The 22,563-nt window shown below is 43.1% G+C and overlaps 1 protein-coding gene across 1 annotated transcript in view; it reads left to right on the forward strand.

The window, feature by feature from the left end:
* The window catches only part of SLCO5A1 (solute carrier organic anion transporter family member 5A1), a 172,160-nt gene that overhangs the window by 65,350 nt on the left and 84,247 nt on the right, over positions 1 to 22,563 (forward strand). The window contains exons 2-3 of the mRNA XM_004697747.1: positions 2,225 to 2,357; positions 5,948 to 6,165. Of these exons, the coding sequence (XP_004697804.1) occupies positions 2,225 to 2,357; positions 5,948 to 6,165 (351 nt within the window). The remainder of the gene's footprint in view (positions 1 to 2,224; positions 2,358 to 5,947; positions 6,166 to 22,563) is intronic.

Raw genomic sequence — 22,563 nt, forward strand, 5'->3', positions numbered from 1 at the left:
AGCTAGATGGCTACTTGTTTATCTTGAAGCCTTTAAGATCCCAGATGCTGTATTTTTTTATAGCAGGGCACCATCAGCTTTCTTCACCACATTTGCTTATGCACCCATGTTGTATTGATGGAGTGCTTAAGTAGAGGCCCAATGTCCATTTGCTACATTAATACTTAACATATAAATATTTGTATATAGATCTATTTCACTATTGTTATATATAAATATATTTACATATTTAAGTCCCTGTATTTAACCCTCTATAAATATCCTTTGCCTCCTAGTTCTTTCTCTATTTCCTTTTACTTTCCTCTTGTCCCACTATCATGCTGGGTCTTCATTCGGGTTTCAGTAATTCCTCTCAGCTACATTGGCTTTGATCAAGCAAGCCTCACCAGGCATCATATGCCCTCCTCACTATTGTTTTTTGATTACTTGTTGTTCCCTTGTCCCTGGGTTGATTAACATCCCTTTCCTTTCCGCTGCCTCCCTCTCTCCTCTTTCACCCTGGAACTGTCAGACCCATTGTTTTCTCTTCTGGATTGTTCAGCCCACCTAAGTTATTTAGGTAGACACGTAGAGAAAATAATAAGCACAAAAGAAATACAAACAAAAGAAAGCAACAACAAAAAACCCAAACCAAAACAACACCAACAACAAAAAAGGGAAAACCTATAAATATTCCCAGGTCTGTTTGTTGACCTTCAGCAGTGTTTGCAAGTCAAATCTGATTGGGTGCCACGCCCTGGCCCCAAAGTCTATTTTTGGTGTTCCCCGGGGACTTAATTGCTTTGTTCCCCTTGCTGCTCTGTTGTATGCCCTTAGTTTTTCACCCTGGTGTGGGTGGTCAGATTGGGCACAGTTCCCACACTGTGCCTCCAGTGTTGTCCCTCAGAGCATTAAGGGTCAGTGAGGGATGTTGTGTCTCGTGGTAGGGCTGGCCCTATGCTCCTTCTGTGCCTTGGCTGCTCTGAACAGGTATATTATCCTCGGAGCTTGGTGGGCCAGGATGTGTTCCATTCTATCTCCTTCACTCTTTGTTTGCTCCTGTGTGCCCTGATCAGATGCACCCCTCTTTCTGAACTATAACTTCAGTGCTGTCCTCTGAAGTGAATTCGTTTGGTGGGAGGAGAGGCTGTCCACGTAGTTGGGATTGGGGCTGGCCCCTCCGACCTCTCTGTTGGTTCCCTGCTTCATGCCGGTAGATTGTATTCATGTCTTGCCTTTATCCACTTTTGAACTGGATTATTCATAATTTTCTTATTGAGGTGATGCGGTTATGTATAGATTTTAGAGATTAGTTCTTTGTCTAATGGGCCCCTCTCTATGGGTTCCCTTTTTATTCTTTCGATTAACTCTTTTAATGCACATACGTGTTTTCTTTTTACTCGGTCCCTGTGATGTTTTTTCTTTTACTCTGTGTATTTCCCTTATTATATTTGCTAGTGTATATGTTCTCTGCAATAGGGCCCCAAAGGTTGTCACTGTTTTCTCATTGATGGTCTCTATGGCTCTGACAATTACAGTTAGGTCTTTGGCTCCTCTTGAGTTCATTGTTGTTTATAGGTTGAGTCCTGTTTCATTTTTCCGCAAATGGAGATCTGATATTGCCAGCACCATTTTTTAAAAAAGACAATCTCTTTCCCATTTAATGTTTATTCCCTCCTTTATCAAGGATCAGTTGTCTTTAGTTGGATTCCTCAATTAACAATAAATAAAATGTATTGCAAGATCTTTGATTTTGAATTGGTGGTTTGAAAATATATTGATTTGAAGGCATTTTAAGCAGCTTTGCCAATTCAACTGAATCTGGTTCTGTGATCTTCCAACTAGGACAAATGCTATCTACTCTTTCTTAGAGCTTTCCTTTTCCCTTCTCTTGGTTATGTAGTGAGTTTCTCATTCACTAACATGGGTCTCTAATTTACTTTCATAAATTAAAATTTAGTGAGTCTTGGTTATAGACTGAACATTTATATTAAGAAACAAAACAAAAGTAATAAAAAGATCTGCAAATGATTCTGATGCCCCATGAGGATAACAGCTAATAGTTAAAGGAGTAGCAAAGTTTGAAACTCAAAGGTTAACATGGAAACAATCAAGTTCCCCACTGTTACTTGTAAGTTGTTACTTGGATTTAGCTGTGCCATATATGTAACACGAGAGTAAAGTTAGAGAGCTATTGAGACTTAAAACATTGCTGTACATCATATTGTCCCTCCTTTCTTTCTAGCCATCATGTATGTCATGGGAGCACTTGGTCCTGCAGTGGGATATTTACTAGGTGGACTTCTTATTGGTTTTTATGTTGACCCCAGCAGCCCTGTTCACGTTGACCAGAATGACCCGCGTTTCATTGGAAACTGGTAAGAATTCTTTTTAATACTTTTCATTCCACTTATTAATTATAATAGACTTATAGTACTGTAGTAATTACAATAAAATTTCCCAAATGAGGAAATGAAAAATAGTTAAGAATAATCAAAAAGGGTGTAGTAGACAGAATAACAACTCTTAAATACATCTACATCCAAATCTTCAGGACCTCTGAATCTTACCTTAAATGACAAACGGGACTTTGCCGATGTGACTCGGGATTTTGAGTTAGGGAGGTTGTCCTCGATCGCGTAGGTGGGCCCAGTGTGATCACAAGGCAAGAAGGAGCAGGAGCATCAAGAGTCAGAGAAGGGGATGTGATGAAGAGTGTAGACACTGCAGTGACCTGCTGTAGATGAAGGAAGAGGCCCCGAGTCAAGGAGTGCAGGTAGACTCCAGAATTTAGAAGGGCAAGAAGAGAGGCTGACCTGTAACCTAGTTTAGTCTTCTGGCCACTAGGTCTATAAAATAATACGTTTGCATCGTTTTAAGATACTGTGTATGTGGTAATTTGTTACAGCAGCAATAAGAAACTATTACAACAGATTTAACAAATCTCTTTAATTTGTAATCTTTAGAGTTGGGATGTTCTTTAGTATGTGGGTACTTTCCTATTTACTTTAATCATACATTTCATTATTTTATCTAAAATATTTCCTTCCCAATTCCTTATTATATTTGGATTTCTGTTTTGTGTACATTCTCTTGCTGCCCAGAATTTTAGCCCAGCCTTTTCATTGTCATTTTCTTAGGAAATCACTTTTAATGGTAATATTTTATTTCCCCGCCTGGGCTGTGGATTGACTTGTTTATTCTCTCTTTCAACTTTAATTGTCCTAGGAAGTAAGTAATGATTAGGATGCAGAACTCAAACTTGAATTTTGGATGTTACATTATTTATCAAGATAATCAGGGCAGTGTTGGAGTTTTTCACAATTCTCAATGAGAACATACATTGGTTTTTTCTGGTTGCAAGCACTCACTGAAAGTAAAAGTATTGACTTTACTCTTGCTTTTGACTCTCATAAAGAGCTGTAGTCTCAGAAATCCACAGTGGCAATTCTGTCCTGTCCTGTAGGGTCACTACAAGTAGAGATTGACTATATATATGGCAGTGAGTGAGTGGTGTGGATGGAGTAAGTGGTCCAGAGAGGATAGGTATCCTCATGTCTTATGCTGCACTTCCTGCACCTTTTTGGAGAGAGCCATGTCGGTCCAGGGACCTCATGGGGGCTCGGAGGACGTGAAAGCAGGGTCTTTAAGAAAACATTTAAGAGCAGTAGATGACCAGGGCCTCATGAACATGGCAAGTGCTAAAGGGCGCAGTTGTTATGGGCGCAGTGTTCCCTGAGGACAGATTCCGTTTTCCCCTTTTGTTTTTCATTTAAGAAATGTATCTAATTCACCTAATTTATTCCTCAAGTTTATTGAGTACCTAATCTGCAATAGGCACTGGGTTTGTGATTTTATTCTGAATAATTGAGATTGCTAGACGTCTGCACTTAAAAGAACGCGTTGTAAAAAATTACCTTAAAATCTCTATTTTATAGACCTTCAATATCTTGGAAAATGGCACACACGATTATTAAGAACTGGCCCGAGAAATTATTCTCTGAACTGTGACCTTTTGTGGCTGAGAACAGCACTTGAGTGGGAACGCTTTTATTTTTTACATGAATTTTCACTTTGTAAAGGATCTCTATTCTTTAGGGTTGAATTCGACATTAGTGCTTGAAATACTGGTTATATTCCAGTTACATCTGATGGGAAACCGAGGATGAAGTCTGTACATTTGTTAACTTTGAAGCTTTAAGGTCAGGAGTTCAAGAAGAAACCCAGTTAGAATGTGGTAACCCTGTTAGGTAAACCAGGAGCCTGTATTTGCTGGGAAAGAATTGAAAGGGGACTGAAGAATTATTCTGTGGGGAAACATTCAGGCAAGAAGCCCAAAGCCCAACAGTTGACTTTCAGACAAGACTAGGATTTGAGATCTATTCTGTTTCCCCTCACAGCTCTCTGCAGCATGACAGCTTTAGATGAACTCAAAGGCAGAATCACAATTTTCTACAGCAATAAGTCCCACCTCAGCTAAGAAACTTTCTGGGACACAATAATCTACCTTCTCTGAAGTGTTATAAAATTCATCGTCTATGCTATATGAGCAAACACTTAATTATTTATATTCTTGAATTCCTAAAGGTCGTCTTAAAATTTTTTCAACTAGAAGATAAATTCTAGAAGGCAAGGTTCAAGTCAAAGGACTTTCAGTGGTGCTCAAGGTTGGTTAAGAACTCCAAAAAACGCACTGCCATCGAGTCCATGCTGACTCCTCCTGACCCTAGAGGACAGGGCAGAACTGGCCCTGTGAATTTCTGAGACTGTGACACTTTACAGGAGGAGAAAGTCTCATCTTTCTCCCTCAGAGCTGGCTGGTGGTTTCAAACTGCTGATCTTGTGGTGAGCCACCCAACGCATAACCACTACGTCACCAGGGCGCCATAGTTGGGTTAAGCATTGTGATCGTCATGTCAATACATTCTTAAGTGTTTGATGCAAAATATCTGAACATTCTCAGCAATTTTAAATACACACTGCACAGGACATGAGGTTTTCTTCTAAAAAGGAAGTATCTAATACTGGTTCAGGAGGTATGTTGTAGAGTGTGTGTGATTTTTATTGATTAAGATAAGATTTAGTGATTTCTTATAAAATGCACGGTCACCGTTTTTGAGTGCTCCTATAAAACAATCACTAGCTGAGGGTGACTTTAAAGAATAGGAAAGAATTTTCTCACATGTTTGGAGGTTAAAAATCTAAATCTGGGCACTGCCGTGTTGATTTTTCTCTACTGCTGGCCTGAGGTCTTCCTCAGGAACAGACGTCTTCTCTCTGGAAACCCTTACCTGGCACCCGTCTTCCCAGGCTGTGCTCGTCTCCGTGTATAATCTGCTCTTTGTGAAAATCAGAGATCATTAGGTGTAGGAGGTGCCCTCCATTGCTCCTTGTTGACATCCTTGTGAAAGATGAGTATATCACATTAGGTTACTCTGAGAGGACACAGCAGAATGGCTGCCTCCGATTCCCAAGGCTGGCAGCAGACGGCCTCCTCTTCTCCTAAGGAACGACTGATGGGTTTCAACCCCAGACCGCGTGGTTCCCAGCCCACTGGGTCACTCACTATACCACTAGGGCTCCTTAACCTGGGGTGTAGGGGTTAGGATTTTAACACATATTTTTGGAAGACACAATTCAACCATACAATACACATGTATCAGGATTGAACTAACATGTAAGAGCTCAAAAATAGTTATAGAATGAAATTCTAATCAGGCTGCTGATTACAGTATGTATCTGTCATCGTGCTAGCGTGACGATGAGATAGCTCTCATTTGTGCCACAGGAAGAAAGAAACCCTTCCTTTTCTTTGCTTGCCCAACTCTGGACCGCTTTAGAGTGAAAGATAAGACGTGTGTTTTGTGTTTCACTGGAGAATCTTGTCACTGCAGAACTCGACTTTGCTGATTGGTTTGTCTAGACAGTATAAAGCCATAAGCACTGTTCACATGTCCCCATTTTCCAGGTGGAGCGGATTCCTCCTTTGTGCCGTTGCAATGTTTCTTGTGATATTCCCAATGTTTACTTTTCCACAAAAGCTTCCGCCTCGGCAGAAGAAAAAGAAAAAGAAAAAACCCTCTGATGGCGTGGCTAACGACGATGACATTCTGAAGGAGAAGTCAAGCAATGTTGAACAAGTGGACAAAAAACTTTCCTCTATAGGATTTGGAAAGAATGTCAAAGGTAAAGTTTATCCTTCATATATATATATAGGTGTGTGTAGCTCCCTGCTCAGCGCACCCACCAACTGTTACTGGTGGCTCAGCGATACGTACTGAAAGGAAGAATACCTGTAGAGAGATTCCCCAGAAATTTCAGAGTTATTTTATGTCTCTTTTATCTAATAATAAGAACAATACATTTGGCTCATCTTTCGTAGGTTCTTTACAAAAATTGCATGATCTTGAATGCATATTGCACAGGTATCAGTCCCTAACAGGCTGTAAACCATTTATGATTTTACATCATTTATAATTTTAAAATTATAATGAAAAAATTTCCTCCTTAATTACAAATAGTCTGAGAAGCACTGGTTTAGAGCAGCAAGATGCAGATGCTTATATCAATATGATATTTTGGGTAGTTAGAGGTGTCTAGTTTTAAAGATTCACCGTGTGGTAGCACAGATAGTTTGTGTGAGGGAACAGTGTGGTCCGATGCTTATGTAGGTGTAAACTGTCCTCTGAAAAGTAGGCTTATTCAATACTGCGTCTACTGAATGCTTGCTGGTGGCCAAGAGAGGAGGGTAGCCAATGATGGGCCTCTTACACTCAGTATAAAGCACTAAGAAAGTTGTAGTGATTGCCCAATTTTTTCATTTTTATATCTGTTTAAATATAAAGATTGTATTAAAACTAGATTGGACAATATAAAATGTTAAATGACTCTTAATCAGGTGTTTTTGTATACTGTCAAATATGATATCTGAATAATAATAAATCTCTTTAATCCAAGAAACCTATAATAAATGCTACATTTCCATTAACTTCAGTCCTATTCATTGCATTCCCAGGGCTGACGGTCATATACACTTCAAAGCATAATGTAGGCCAAGTCAGGGTTATTTTAGGTAAAATTTGCTTGGGCATATTATAATCTCTCTTTGACTATATACACAGCCAAGACTTAGAACTAGGTTACTAATAATATGTCATAAACCTCCTTCTACAACCTAAGAACCATTTTAGATTGGATTATTAAAAACAAACAACATAGTATTTGTTCAAAGCTTGTAAAATGACATTTCATTGAAAATGGTTCTTTAGAGTTGTGCTTAGGTTTGGCTTCTTCATCTACCTCCAATTATTTTATGATTATGCGTTCTTTCAAAATTATTTTTACCCTCTAATAGCATGAAGATTTCTGTGTACCCCCATAGTCTGAGCTCTCTGTGTGTGGTCTAGCCCATCTTTCTTTTGATTAACTAATTTTATTATGGCAAAAATTACACACACACACACACGAGGGGGTACCCCCTAAAAAATGGAATTTTTTTTAAAGCTATATATTTAAAATTTTCTTACAAAGTAATCATATCACCTTCAAAGTGCTCTTCATTACACTTAATACATTTGTCAAATCTGTGATTACATTCTTGGAAACATTTTTCAAACTCATCTGTTTGAATAGCTAATAGCACCGCCCTTGTTTTTTTATTCACCTCTTTTAAGTCATCAAATCATTGTCCTTTAATGACACTCTTCATTCATGGAAACAAAAAGAAGCCGCACAGAATGAGGTCAGGTGAGTAAGGCATATGGGGTAAGAGAGGCATGCTGTTTTTTGCCAAATACTGGCTCACTGAGATGGCTGTGTGAGCAGGTGTATTGTCATGGTGGCAAAACCAGTTCCTTTTCTGCCACATGTCAGGCTTTTTTTGGTCACACACTGTTATGTAATCTTTTCAGCTCCTCTAAGTTTGATTAACAGTCTTACCTGGTGGAATGAACTCCAAATGTACCATGTGTCAACATTTTTGTTCATTAGGGAATTTGACGTACGTCCAGAATCAGGTTTGTCATCAATCAACATTTCACCTGTTTTGAAACAGAAAAACCACTCATACAGTACACTTGAGTTTTTTCGATAGCTTTGTCGTCACAGTTTTTGTGTCATTTCACCAGAGCAGGAAACAAAATTTCGCAGCCACACACTGTTCTCTTAAATCAGCCATCACACAAAAAAACAAGATTCGAGGGAAACTGTTTTTACGAAAAAATTCACTGTGACCAGAGAGAACCTTGCCAGGTGACGCCGCTGGGTGTACTAACTCAGAGCAAGTTGCTTGATGCTCACCTAGCGCGGTAAAATGAGTACTATAAAAGCTCTGCCCAGTGGAACTTTTCCCATTTGGGGGGGGGTACCCCTTACTCTCTCTCTCTCTCTCTCTCTCTCTCTCTCTCTCTCTCTGTATGTATATAAGTGTGTATCATTGGTCATTTTACTTTTGCATTTTTAAGTGTATAATTGAGTAGCATCAATTACATTTACCAAGTTATACATCCTTTACCACTATTTAGTTCTTTTGACTATCCTAAACAAAAACTATAACTCTGTAATCCTTAGGGAATGATTTCCCAGTCTCTCTCTTCTTTAGCCCTGAGAACTTCAATCTACTTTGGGTCTGTCAACTTCCAGCTCATCGTTTTTCATGGACCGTATGGGCCATTATGATGAGCAGTCATACCAAAGGGGAGATAGCTGCTACAGCTCACTTGAGAGCAAGTTTCATGTTAAAGAATGTAAAACCCAGGAATAGATTTAAACTTGTAATTTATGCAAAATATAAAGTAGATTTGAGGTGAGAGGTAAAGACAAAGGTAAGATAGAATTGTATATTTTATAGCTTAGGAGATGACTCAAATGCAAAATGTATGATCCCTTGTGTAGCAGAGAAAAGGGAGAGATTGAAATCAAACACCAATCAGATCATCAAATGCTGATCAGAAAAGAGTTAGTGTTTTCAAGGATGCCATGTAGTCAGTCTATGGTTCTAGAGCTCCACCTATGCTCTAGAGCAGCGGTTCTCAATTTGTGGGTCGCGACCCCTTTGGGGGTTGAAGGACCGTTTTACAGGGTCGCCCGGTTCATAACAGTAGCAAAATTACAGTTATGATGTAGCAATGAAAATAATGTTATGGTTGGGGGGTGGTCACCACCACATGAGGAGCTGTATTAGAGGGTCGCTGCATTAGGAAGGTTGGGAACCACTGCTCGAGAGTCTTTTGCTTCCATGTTGGAGGCTTGCCCATTGCTAGTGCATGCATTTTTGCCGCCTACTTTCTCAAAGCCTTGGAAAGGTGTTGGCTCCAGCTTGGCGAGGGCATCAAGTGCTACAGGATCAATACTCTTTGACCTTTCCTTTGGAGGTGAGTGGTGCAAAGTTTTGCACTTGACCATTAACCTAAAAGTTCAACCCAACTGGTGGCACCATGGAAGGAAGTGACCTGCTTCCATGAATATCACAGCCAAGAACCCTTCGGAGGAGGTCACTCTACCGATGGAGTTGTCCTCATTTGGAGACTTGATGCCTGCGGCTTGCTTGCTTGCTTGCTTGCTTGTTTGGGGCCTTCACTTCAGACGTTCGGAGTTGTACAGATGAGTTAGTGTGACCGCTAACTGGAAAGTTTGTTATTTAAATCCACCTCCAGATACCTGGGAGGAAAGACCTAACCAATCACTTCTGAAAATTCAGTCTTTGAAAACCCTCTGCAGCACAGTGTCACTGTGACACCGCAGGCATCACCACGAGGCAGTCTACTCCATGGTACCTGGTTTTAGTCCCGTCTGTATCCCAGCGGCCATAACCGGTGACTGCTACCTGTACCAGATTCTTGGCCTCTAATGTCTTTTGTAGATTGTTCTCTCTTCCCATGCACCAGGCCCAGTATTCCCACACAGCGCTTCCCAAATGAACAACTTGACGGTGAATCCTTGTCTCAGAGTCTGCTTTTCTGGAGGAATCCACATTTAGACATGCAAGTTCAAAATTGAGGAAAGGCTCCACAGACTTAGAAGAAGTACTTTTCAAAATTATTGGATTACCTTCTTGTTCTGCTAGGGGGTTCTCCCTTTTAGCTTATTACAAAAGGAGGAGGAAGTGATTTTTAGACAGTGATGGATAGTTAGTTTGTATGATCTGTTTCTAGCTGGGTTATGTTATCTATTTCTGATAAAGTCTCAGGCTTTTTTCCTTATGCTTTAATGATGGTGACGGATCCTACTTCTGTGGCCAAACCCCTGATTAGGACTGAGAACAGTCTCACTTTATCACCAACTCCCTTTATCCTAGACTCTCTAATTACATTCAGACCATAGCATTGAAAATTCCTTCTTTTAGAAAAAAATACTGCTTTAGAAGCAAGGATGATGAGACTTTGTTCCACATACTTTGGGTGTCCTTTCTATCTCTGGAAAAGGATATTAAGCGTAGTGAAGTGGCACGCCAGCCAAAAAGAGGAATTGGATTCATAAGGAGATGGATTCACAGAATGGCGGAAAAAATGAATTGGCTCAAATAGAACAGTTATGAGGATGGTGAGGACTGTGAAGTTTTGTTCTGTTGTACATAGGGTCACCGACACTACACTATGCACATATGTGAATCTTGTCAAGTGGAAAGCACAGGAATCAAATTGACTACATCTGTGGAAAGACAGATGGACAAGTTTAATATAATCAGTCAGAAACCGGGGACTGGCTGTGGAACAGATCACCAGTTGCTCATATGTAATTGAAAGTCGAAGCTGAAGAACATGAAATGAAGTCCACAAGAACCAAAGTACAACTTCAAGTACATCCCACCTAAATGGAGAGACCTGAACATGAAAATAAGTCCACAAGAACTAAAGTACAACTTTGAGTACATCCCACCTAAATGGAGAGACCGGCTCAGAAACAGATTTCATTCACTGAACACAATTTACTGAAGACTAAATAGGTTGTGGAATGGCATTAAGGACAAAATGCATGAAGAAACAAATTTCACAGAAAAGACAGGAAAGAAAGTAAAGATCAAAATGGACGTCAGGAAAGACTCAGACTTGCTTTTGAATGTACAGTAGTTAAGTCAAATAGAAGAAATGATGGAGGAGAAGCACTCAATAGATATGCCAAAAAGCATCTTGAAAAGACAGTATTATAACTAAATGTGCGAAGACCTGGAATTAAAATACCAATTTTTGTATGATGACAGAAGCAATCAAAGAAGCCATGAAATCATTGCATCAAAAATGACTGGCTGATACTAGCCAGTTCAAGGAGGCAGCATATGATCAAGAGCCAGTGATATTGAGGGAAGAATTCCAGGATGCATGAGAATGCTCTTTAGAAGTAAGGATGGCAAGACTAGTCCCTGGAAAAGGACATCACGCTTGGTAAAATGTAACGGTAGTGAAAAAGAGGAAGACTGTCCAGGAGTTAGTTTCAATGCACTGAATCTGCATTCAGGATGCAGGAATTGACCCAATAGCAATTGATATGGATGCCCTAAAGCTCTATGAAAAACTACACTCTTTTCTCACTTAACATGGTTAGGCTCCAAAGACCAGATTGTTATGCAAAAATTGCCATTATGCTAAAAGGTAGGATGATGAAAAGGAGAAAGACTACATTATTATATGACTGCCAAGTAACATAATTGTCAAATTGTTGCATAACTTCCAAATCACATTATTACACAAGTGCCAAGTTATATCATTACATAATTGCCATACCACTGACAATCTTGGCACGGCACCTCAGCAGTCATTGCTGCCACGTGTTAGCCGCTAATGCATGCTGTGAAGTACGATTACTTAGTATGGCTCTTCTATCCATACATAGTCTTCCAAACTCCCACACAGTGAGAGGATGCAAATAAGGTGTAGAGTCCATTCCACTGAGTGGAAAGTGAGCTGTCTTAGGAGCAGGAAGAGAGCATCAAGAAAGAAGAGCTATCAGGGAGAGTGTGTGAAGTCTCTGGGTGTAGTGACAGTGGCAGAAGAGGCAGCAGAGGCCACTGCACTGAGACCACGAGAACGAGTAAAGCGGAATGTTTTCCAGAAGGAGGTTGACCTGCAAAATGGGGTACTCTTTAGGCATCTGTTAGTACTAAACTATTTTGTAACACTTGCCTGAGCAGGGCAGACACCAAGGGGCCACAGGGCTGAGAGGTTGAGGACTAGAGTAAAATGCTCACTGGACTGGCTGAGGAGAGGATTAAAGAACTGTATCCTTAATGGTTTTTGTTCTTGACTTGTGACTTTTTAACTTCCCTAATCATCCTCTGTGTTAGGCCGGGTTGATAAGAGAAACAAATCCAGAGGCCCTCATATTGTGTAAGAGAGAGCTTTATTTTAAGAGGCAATTATATATTGAGCAAACATCCCAACCCAGATCAGAACAAGTCCATAAATCCCTCTTCAAACTCATATAGATACATGCAATGATGTGGAATGCAGGAAGATCACTGGGGGCCGGTGAAAAGTCTTGTGGATCCAATGGTGGTGGCCGCATCTCCAGGGGGCTGGCAGGTCTCAGGCAGCTCCCCAAATGACTGGCTCACCAGCAGAAAGGTGAAGCAGAGAGCGAGGAATTTCCCAGAATCCTCATGAGAAGGCTATGCCCACAAGGAGACATCAGTAGGCTGTGACCTGAGTGACAGGCTAGACTCCACCCGTATTTATCAAGTTGACATGAAATTTGTAACTACCACCATCCCATAATTGTGAGTATTATCAGTGAGTTGTATGTGACCCTTGCAATGGATTATCAAACCCAGCAGAGAAATAGAATGCCATGGGAGAGATTGCGGGTGTCAGAATAGGACAAAGGAGGATGGGAGGTGGAAGCATGTCTGACCTCTGCCTCATAGGATTCATCCTTGGGCAGAGGTGGAGCTGCATTCTCCTTCCCCCTCGTGAAGCTGGAGAAGGTCAGACGTAGTCCCCACACTATTTCCTTAATGCACAAAATAGATTTTTTTTACCATTATCATAATTATGAAATGCCAGATAATGCTATGCTTTCAGTATGGATTACAGCTCAACATAAAACAAAAGCCTTCACACTTGGACCAATAAGCAACACCATGAGAAGCAGAGAAAATATTCAAGTGGCCAAGGGTTCGGTTTTATTTAGTTCCACAATCAGAGCCCATCAAAGTAGCAATAAAGACATCACACGACACACTGCACTGGACAAATTTGCTGCGAAAGTGCCTTTAGGGTGTTAAAAAACAAAAATGTCACTTTGAGGACTAAGGTGCTCCTGACGTAAAGAATGGCATTCTTTAAGCGAAAGCTGGATGCTGAGTCAAGAAGCCTGAGGGAGAACTGAAGCCCGTGCGTTGCGGTGCAGGGGAAGAACACTTAATATACACGTAGTGCCAGAGGAATGAGCCAGTCTTGTTTCAGAGGAAGCAGAGCCTAAATGCTCCTTAGAAAAGAGGATGGTAGGATTCGATTCCATGTACTTCGACAGGTTACCAAGTGAGACCAGTCCTCGAGAAGGACATCATGTTTGGTAAACTGAAAAAGTAGACCCCCAACCAGATGGATTGACACAGTGGTTGCAACAATGGGCTCAAACACAGGAATGAATGTGAATGAAGATGGGACAGGACAAGACAGTGTTCTGTTCTGTTGTACATAGCATCCCATGAGCTGAAACTGACTAGAGGCTGCCTCATAACAATAAACAAATACTGAAACTCTTTTTGGTAAATGTCTTGAAAAGATATAGATGATACTGGAATCATGTTTAATTAGAACTATATCAAAAGTATTTAATATTTTTCTTATATACAGTGATTTTTCTCTACAATATCTCATTTATATTACTAGTGAGGAATGACAGGGTAATATTTTATTTAATCTGATTCTCAAAAGGACAAATTTAGTCTCCTCTTCCCACTGTTGGAGCCCTCGTGGTGTAGTGGTTACAAGTTGGGCCGCTAACTGCAAGGTCAGCTGTTCAAAACCACCAGCAGCTCCATGGGAGGAGAAGGGCAGGACTTTCTACTCATAAAAACTTACAGTCTCTATATACCCCACCATCCAGGGGGGTGAATAACAGAAATGTGGGTGAAGGGAGACAACAGACATGTAAGACACGAAATAACAACAATAATATATTATTGATCAAGGATTCATGAGGGTGGGAAGGTGGGGAGGGAGGGGAAAAAAGAGGAGCTGATATCACGGGCTCAAGTAGAAAGAATGTTTTGGAAATGTTGATGGCAACATATGTATAAGTGTGTTTAGTACAATTGAATGATGGATTGTCATAAGAGTTGTAAGAGCCCCCCAATAAGATGATTTAAACAAACAAACAAACAAACAAACAAACAAACAAACGCCCAAACCTTACAGTCTCAGAAACCCATGGGAGCAGTTTGACCTATTCCTGTAGGGTTGCAATGGGTCAGCATCCACTAGATAGCAGTGAGGTTGCGTTTTGTTTTTCCCACTGTTGGCATAATCTGTATCACGAGGTCATAACTAAGGTCTTGAATTTAAGGATGGTTGTGAATATTTCTTTTTGGCCTGTGTGTTATTTTTATTTCCTTTGTTTTAGTCTATACCTAAAACCAATAACTGAAAACGTAAAGCGGTAACAATAAAATTCTAACATGGGGCCTCCCCAGCACCCCACTCCTTGTGCCGTAGGTGAGGGGTGGAGGGTGAAACAGGAAAGGGAAGGAAAAGCCCCTCACCACAGCACACCAGAGGGGTCAGCCAAGAGCACTTCTGGGGTCAGCTAGGGCAGTCAGTGAGTGGGGCCGGAGGGGCCAAAGCCAGCTTAGTGTCCAGGAGAGAGGAGCAGGCAGTCTCTTCAGGGAGGGGGACTGGCTCCCTGAGTCTCCACGCCATCTCCCCTGGATAGTCCCTGAACTTTTCAAGAGAAACTCTGGATTCCAGGGATTTGGGCCTTAAACCCAGGACCTGGAGACCCCGGAGGCTCAGAGTGTTTGGTCAGGTGGCAGTTGGTGGAAAGATCGGGGCCAGAGAAGGAACCCAAGACTTTCAGGGCCTGGATGCCCAGCCCAGCAGGTGGGGTGGGGTTGCTGGGCTGGAAACAGTGGCGACTTGTCTTAAAGCTTTAGAGGCCAGGGCTGCGGGGTGGGGGAGGGCCACTGAGCCCTGAGTGGGCCCACAATCCAGGACAGGAAAGCAGGAGCAGGTCACCATCCCAAGAAACTCTGCAGGGGTGCAGCTCTGCAGGCCTGGGGTCAGTAGGAAGTGGGCGGCTCCCCTCCCTGGCTCAGGCTCAGGCTTTGACCCAAGGCCTGCTCCTAGGCTCTCAGAAGAGGAGCTGCACTGGGGTGGAGGCGGCTAGGCCAGCATGTGGTCGGTAGTGGGTAGGGAGGCCTGAGACTGTGGCTATAGTTCCCATCCGTGCCCGTGTGCATGCCCAGGGGGTCCAGGGGCGCGTTGCTGGAGTACATGGTGCGGTAGGTAGCGTCCAGGTCTTTGGCATAGGGCTCATGGATGGGGATCAGGCTCTGGGCAGCCTCCCAGGCAGACGGGGCATGCTTGAAGAGGGAGTTGGTGAGCTCCTCGGAACAGGACCGCAGCTGCGTAGGTGGCAGTGCTGCAGCTTCATGGGGCAGTGGGGCGAGGGAGGCAGAGACCCCCTCAGCATCAATGAGCGCCTGCAGCCATGCCCTCGCTGGATGCTCGCCACCGATGAGTCCAGGAGCTGCACGCACAGGGGGTGGTGTTGAGTCGGAAGATCTCCATGCGGTTCGTGGGGCTCTGGGCCAGGATGGGCAGCGCTCCACAATCTCCTCCATCCTCCCGCCGTCCGTCCGTGGAGGGTTGCTGTGTGCCCGCAAGCCCGTGGCGCCGGACATCCTGGTGGGCCTGGACCAGGCGGGGAGGGCCGCTGCCTCCTGCAGTGGGCATGGTTGGCTGGGCAGCGGGCCAAGTTCCGGAGCAGGCCGATGGCTGCCTTGACCAGGGGCCACTGCTTGGGGAGGCTGAGCAACTTGGCGATGGCTGGGAAGCCGTTGTTCAGGCGCACGGAGTTCCGGGCCATCTCGGCCTCGGGGTGGTGGCGGGTGAGGTGACGCAGGGTGCAGCCGGCCAGCTCGGCGGTGTCGTCCTGATCGTCGGCGCGCAGGATGGTGTGGATGAGCGCCTGCACGCCGCTGTTCTGCGTCCCCAGCGGCTTGTTCTTGCTGCGGTTGCACGTCAGGTTGGAGAGCGTGCCCGGGGTGCAGGTCGGGACGTGCACCTCGCCCACTCAGCTGGAACCCCAGGATCCCCAGGCCCTACTGCGTGGTGGCCCCATCCGAGAGGCTGTGCAGGGCCCCGAGGCAGTGCTTGCCCAGGGCTCGCATCCCCCGAGCCTCCGCAATGGCGGGCGTCTGGCTAGGGCACCCAGACAGCACTTTGAGAGCAGCTTCTCATAACTAAGTTCTGTGACCTGCCTGAGGGCCTGGGGGCCCCGGTGCGCCAGGATGATCGGCTTGCTCTTCTGCTTGCCCCAGGCCAGCAGCTGCACGCCATCGGTGGTGATGACCAGGAACTTGGGGTGGTTCTGGTTGAGCAGGGGCACCGCCGTCTTCTGCAGCCTGTCCGCCAAGCGCACCGCCACCTTGGCGCCCTCCGGGTAGCGCAGCAGGTTGTGGAGGGTGGTGCTGGCGTAGAACAACGCTGACCCCACTGGGGAGCTGGGGTGGCAGGCAGGGAGTTCGTGTGAGGTAGGTTCCGGGGGAACTCCTGCTTCTCCCAACACCCTCTCGGAAGGATCTGCCATCAATGCTTCCGCCCAGCCCCCGGTTGTGAATATTTCATTTTAGATGGAATTTGGGTTTGATTTACAGATCTTTTCCTTTGTCTTGGGACGGTGCTTCTTTGGTTTATATTCAATGTTGTCCTTTTGAGGAAATTCTGTACCAGGGTAAATATATATTGTACTCTCCTCTCTCTACATTTTAATGGCAAACATTGGAAACACTGACTCAGAGTTTCTACGGTTTTATTTTAAATTATGCAGAAAGGAGACTGTTTTTAAACACCACAAAGGAGAAAGTAGGCTGTTTGGTGTGTCTGCACCACCTTCCCATAAAGTTTGATTGATTGCAAGCTTACAGATAAGAATAAACATACAAAAATTTTAAGTGGTTCAATTTTCCTAGGGTTTAAGGAACCCTTTCTATACTTTGAAGTCATTCAAACTTAATTGGGCATCTTTCTAAATATTTTGCAAAAGATAATTTCTAGTGTCAGTTAACCATAAGAGTAATTTTAGTTTTGTGTGTGTTTAGTTTGAGTCAGTCAAGATAAAATACTTCACATTATTATTTAGCATACTATATAGCATATTTTTATCCCCTTGACTTTTGATGCCTGTGTGAGAGTACAGTGCATTTATTTATGATATTACTAGTTGCTGCAAGCCTATTGTTGACTCATAGTTCGATCCTATCTAAATACTCTCAGGTGATGAACTGGCTCATTAAATTAAAGAATTTTCTTTGATCAAAGATTATGCCATTTAATTCACTGCAGATTCACTTTATATTCCATGTTGTAGCAGTAGGAACATGGGTGAGCTGTGATCTCCCATTAGAAAGCCTAGTAAGAGAAGCAGGACACATACAAATGAAAATATATGAATGACCCTTTCTTTTTCTTAAAGTAATTTTACTAGGGCCTTGTACAACTCTTATCATAATACATCCATCCATCCATTGTGTCAAGCACATTTGTACATTTGTTGCCATCATCATTCTCAAAACATTTGCTTTCTACTTGAGCTCTTGGTATCAGCTCCTCATTTTCCCCCTCCCCCACCCTTCCTCCCTCACGAACCCTTGATAATTTATAAATTATTATTATTTTTTCATGTGTTACACCGTTCGATGTCTCCCTTCACTCACTTTTCTGTTGTCTGTCTCCCCCAGGGAGAGGATTATATGTAGAACATTGTGATTGGTTCCCTCTTTTCCCCCCACCTTCCCCTTTCCCTCCTGATATCACTACTCTCATGATTGGTTCTGAGCTGTTAATCTGTCCTGGATTCCCTGTGTTTCCAGCTCTTATCTGTACCAGGGTACATCCTCTGATCTAGTCGGATTTGTAAGGTAGGATTGGGATCATGATAGTGGGGGAAGGAAGCATTAAAGAATTAGAGGAAAGTTGTATGTTTCATTGGTGCTATACTGGACCGTGACTGGCTCATCTCCTCCCTGAGACTCTTCTGTAAGGGGATGTTAATGACCCTTTCTAAAGAGAGGACAGACACAATGGTGTGGAGGCTCTGAGGGACATGAGAGAACATCTGGTTGAGCTATCAGGAAAGATTTCATAGAGGAGATGCAATATCGGGTGACCCTAGAACGGCTAGGAGAATTTTCTATGGCAGAGGCGGGTGAAGGGAGTGCTGTGGGCAGAGGGAGCAGGAGGAATTAAAGGCTAGAAGGGATGATTGTGTAGACATCTTGGAAAATACCGAACCAGTGCATTGTGGTTGGTGAGCTGGATATAGGTGGCAGCTGCCTGGGAGGAAATGCTGGGGGGTGCGCTGGGGGGTGGTAGGAAGCAGGGCCCTCTTGCTAGGGCTTGCATTCGATCTTTCATTGAATTTTCCCTTCCTGGACATTGGAGAGTTTTGATCAGGTAGCAGATTTGGCTGCAGGGAGTTAAATAAATTATATAGAGAAAGGAATGGGTGTAGGACATAGCCCAGGTGAGAGAGGACACTGGTTGCGTGTCGTAGAGAAAGGAAGCACACAATCCTGCTGACGGGGTAGTCCTGCTTTGAGCCTTACCACGCTTTCAAGTTGGCAGCTGGAGGATCCTGCCCCAGGCTTCAGTGGCCTTCCATCACACGCAAAGAAAAGTGTCTTAGAAGATGACCTACCGGGGCTACCTGACTAAGCTCTCTGGGACTTCTTCAGTCCCATCGCCTTGCGCTTAAACACGTGTCCTCATTGCTAGTCCACAAATGTTCCAGACCTATTTTCACCTTCCCCAGATGCCCAGTGTCTGGATTCCTACCTTCTGGTCATGACACAGATGTCCCCTTTATAGCGAGATCTTCCCTCGTCACGCCATTGAAAAATCTCAGCTCCTCTCTAAAACGTCTCTTTCTTTCCTTCTTTAATTTCCTCCTTGGTACCTCAGTACTCAGCACAACCTAACATACTGTGCATTTTTCGTAATCATCTAATTTGGTATCCCAATCCCCCATGAGAAAGTAAGCTCCAAGAAGACAAAGTTGTTTTTTGTGTTGTTTTATTTTGTGTCTGTTATATTCTATGCCATATTTTCCGTGCCTAGTAAGTACTTAAGACCTTTTTATTGAATGACTTGTTGGATCTACAGCATGTGGCCATATAGGATTGATGGGGAAGGAGGTCCCAAAATCATGTCAGGGTTTCAGCCTTAGGTGATGGGCAGAGGAACTAGTTGAGTGGGGCAGAAGGAATGGATTCTGAATTTGTATCACCCAAAAAGAGTCCCAGAAGTACTGTCAGGTAAGCCCTGGACTACTAACTGCAACGTTAGTGGTTCAAAGAAGCCAGCTGCTGCCCCGGAGACAGGGTGAGGTTGTCTGCTGGCACAAAGATGATGAGAAATCCTACATAGGGCCACTGTAGGTGGGAATCACATTGATGGTAGTGGTTTTTTTTAAGAACCTGCAGAACCATTGTATGTGATTCTTTTAAGTATCCAATCATGACTGTCGCATGGGCTCATGGAACCTTGGTAGTGTTGTGAGTTAGGTGTTGGGCTGTGAAGCACAAGGTCAGAAGTTTGAATTCACCAGTTGATCCTGGGAAGAAAGAGGAGGCAGTCTATTCCCATGATTTACAGCCTCGGAAACCAGAGGGCTCAGTTCCACTCTGTCCTGAAAGGTTGCTAGGACTCAAAATCAACTTGAACGCGGTGGGTTTGGTTTGTATTCTTTTTTTGTAGTATGATATGTGTTACTAAAACACATGGGATATGCTAGTTAGGTACACTTGACCTAAGCCATTCAATAGCTTCGTATTCATGTGAAAGGTGAACATTGGATAAGGAAGATCAAAGAAGCATGGATACATTTGCATGACAGTGTTGGCAAAGAATATTGAAGGTGCCATGGACTTCCAGAAAAGCAGACAAATCTGTCTGGGAGGAAGGACAGCCACAATCCTCTTTAGAAGTGAGGATGGGGAGCCTTTGTCCACATACTTTGGACCTGCCCTCAGGAGAGAGAGTCTCTGGAAAAAAGACCTCATTCTTGGTCAAGTAGAGGGTGAGCCAACAAGAAGACTCTCAGAGCTGGTTGAGACGGTGACTGCCGCAATGGGCTGCAGCGTGAGCACAGTGGTGAGGGTGGCTCGGGACCAGGCAGGCTTTGGTTCTGTTGCACGTGGGTCGCTATGAGTTGGAATCGACTCGGCGGCACCTCACAGCAGCAACATGCCATCGGTTAGGGTTCATCGTTGGCACAGTGAAGCTGAACCACCAAAAGCCACGTGTCGGGCCCACGTTTTCTTAGCCCTTTTATGTATTTGCTGGACGGCGCTTTAATGTTAAGCTTGCAGCTCTTCTTGAGAACCATGTTGAATTTCCCATATTTGCCACTTGCTACTGTTCTTTCTCCGCGGCTGCCAGAATGGGCTCTCACAGAGTCAGGATTGTGAAGATCGTGTAGGACCAGGCCGAGTGTCTTTCGGTTGGCTTTGGGATTTCTGAGTTGGAACAACAGTGACAACAGAACGTATCTTTACAACAGTGGTTCTTGAACTCACTGGAGGGCTTAGTAAAACCCAGACTGCTGGGACCTGAAGTGTCACACTCAATAGTTTGGGGTTGGATCAGAGGATTTGCACTTTGAACAAGTCCTCGGCTGATGTTGACATGTTGTTTAAGCATCATACTTCGAGAACCTCTGAGTTAGTACCTAGGAGAAGTTTTGTTCTCAGGGAGAAGCTGGGATATATCCGTGTTTTCGATATTGAGGATTATACCTTTTTTTTTTTTTTGCACTGGTGACCAGGAAACTCAGTGGAATTTGAAATCCTGGTTATGTCTTATTTAATTCCCACTCCCTTCTCCAATATTTTTAATGTTTTATTCTATATTTTCTATAGTCCCAAGTTTTGAAAAAAAAATTAACTTTACTATATATGTGTTTTCTTGGACAGAGACTTGAATTTAGAACTTGTGACAAAAAGTCAATGGTGACAGACCTGACAAAGAATTCCTTAAAAAAGAAGGCTTCTATTTCATACTCAGTGCGGAATATTTATGGAGTTACTCAGCAGTGTAGTATCTACTTAGAAAGCTGTACAAAAATATGCTCGTGTCACAGTTAAATAATTTCAGTAGCATTGTGGTCAGTAGCCATGAAAGATGTATCTGGGCTTCCCACAGTGGCCATTTCTGTGCATGCCTCTGTAGAAAGGGGCTCAGGGTTTAATTTCCATTCACCAAGCTCAGAGGTGACTATGGTATGCAAGAGTCAGCTAGTCTCTTCGACTCCTTTCCAGGTAGCAGGAATGCTGGAGGGGGGTTTGGTGGGAGATGAATTGGAATACTTTTATGGTAGGTGATTTATGATTGGGCAACCTACAGGGTTATTAGTTTCAAAGAAAATCACCATAAAAGTATTCCAATGTTCCCCATGCTATTTAAAATAAGCAACTTTAATTTAGCTTAAATAGAAATACTTGACTAATGGGTAGTAAGCATCGGAAAGTTATATCTGTACACTCGGACATACAGAATTTAGAGACCATCAAAGAAGCTAGGTAACTTTTCCTTGCATGGTGAAGGTCTGTTTCCACCAGCTTTTTGATGCCCCAGAGAGCTTAAAATAGAACAAATAAATAGAACTAAAAGTTTATAAACAAAATACTTGCTTTATGTATTTACAAAAGCAAGGAATTAGGGAATTTTCTGAAGGGGTTTAAAAAAAGCACCTTGTGCCCTGAGAGATGCTTTCCCTGATGTTTCCGCTGATACAGCAACTCCTTTCTCCTCTTCTGTGCTTTCTTGGGAAGTCCTCGCTTACCCTCACTGCCATTGAGTTTACTCCAACTCATAGTGAGCTCACCAGAAAGAGTAGAACTGCCCTGTGGGTTGCCGAGGCTGTAAATCTTTCTGGGAACAGAAAGCCTCATCTTTCTCTTGTGGAGCAGCTGGTGGTTTCAAACTGCTGACCTTGGGGTCAGAAGCCCCACTGGTAACCCACCACACAAGGCTCTTCTTAGAATGTACATACCTCTATTTTAAGAATTCATATTATGACATTCTGTCTATTTTCCTCTCTGCCTTCCTTGGAACTTTTAAATAATGTAGACTGAGTTCCTAGGTCTGCAGAAGGTACCAGTGTGTGCAAGAAAAGGAAAGAAAGGTAGTAGCCTTCTAAGATAGATATTGTCAGTCATGTATGTGGGAAAATGGAATTAAAATAGAATGGAATTTTTCAATGAACCTCTTATGCCCCCTCATATTTTAATCATTAAAATGGTCCTTGGAAACAAATCTAATTCTTCCTTGTTTTTTAAAAGATACTGCCAGTGTCTTATATAAAATTAGAATTTGAGGGAAGTATCTATTGAACAAGCAGATAAAGGTCACTCAAATGATTAAAGTC

Source organism: Echinops telfairi, unplaced genomic scaffold (genome assembly GCF_000313985.2).
Source record: "Echinops telfairi isolate 266 unplaced genomic scaffold, ASM31398v2 ScPeMD7_1;HRSCAF=3_0, whole genome shotgun sequence".
NCBI classification, from domain to species: Eukaryota; Metazoa; Chordata; class Mammalia; order Afrosoricida; family Tenrecidae; genus Echinops; species Echinops telfairi.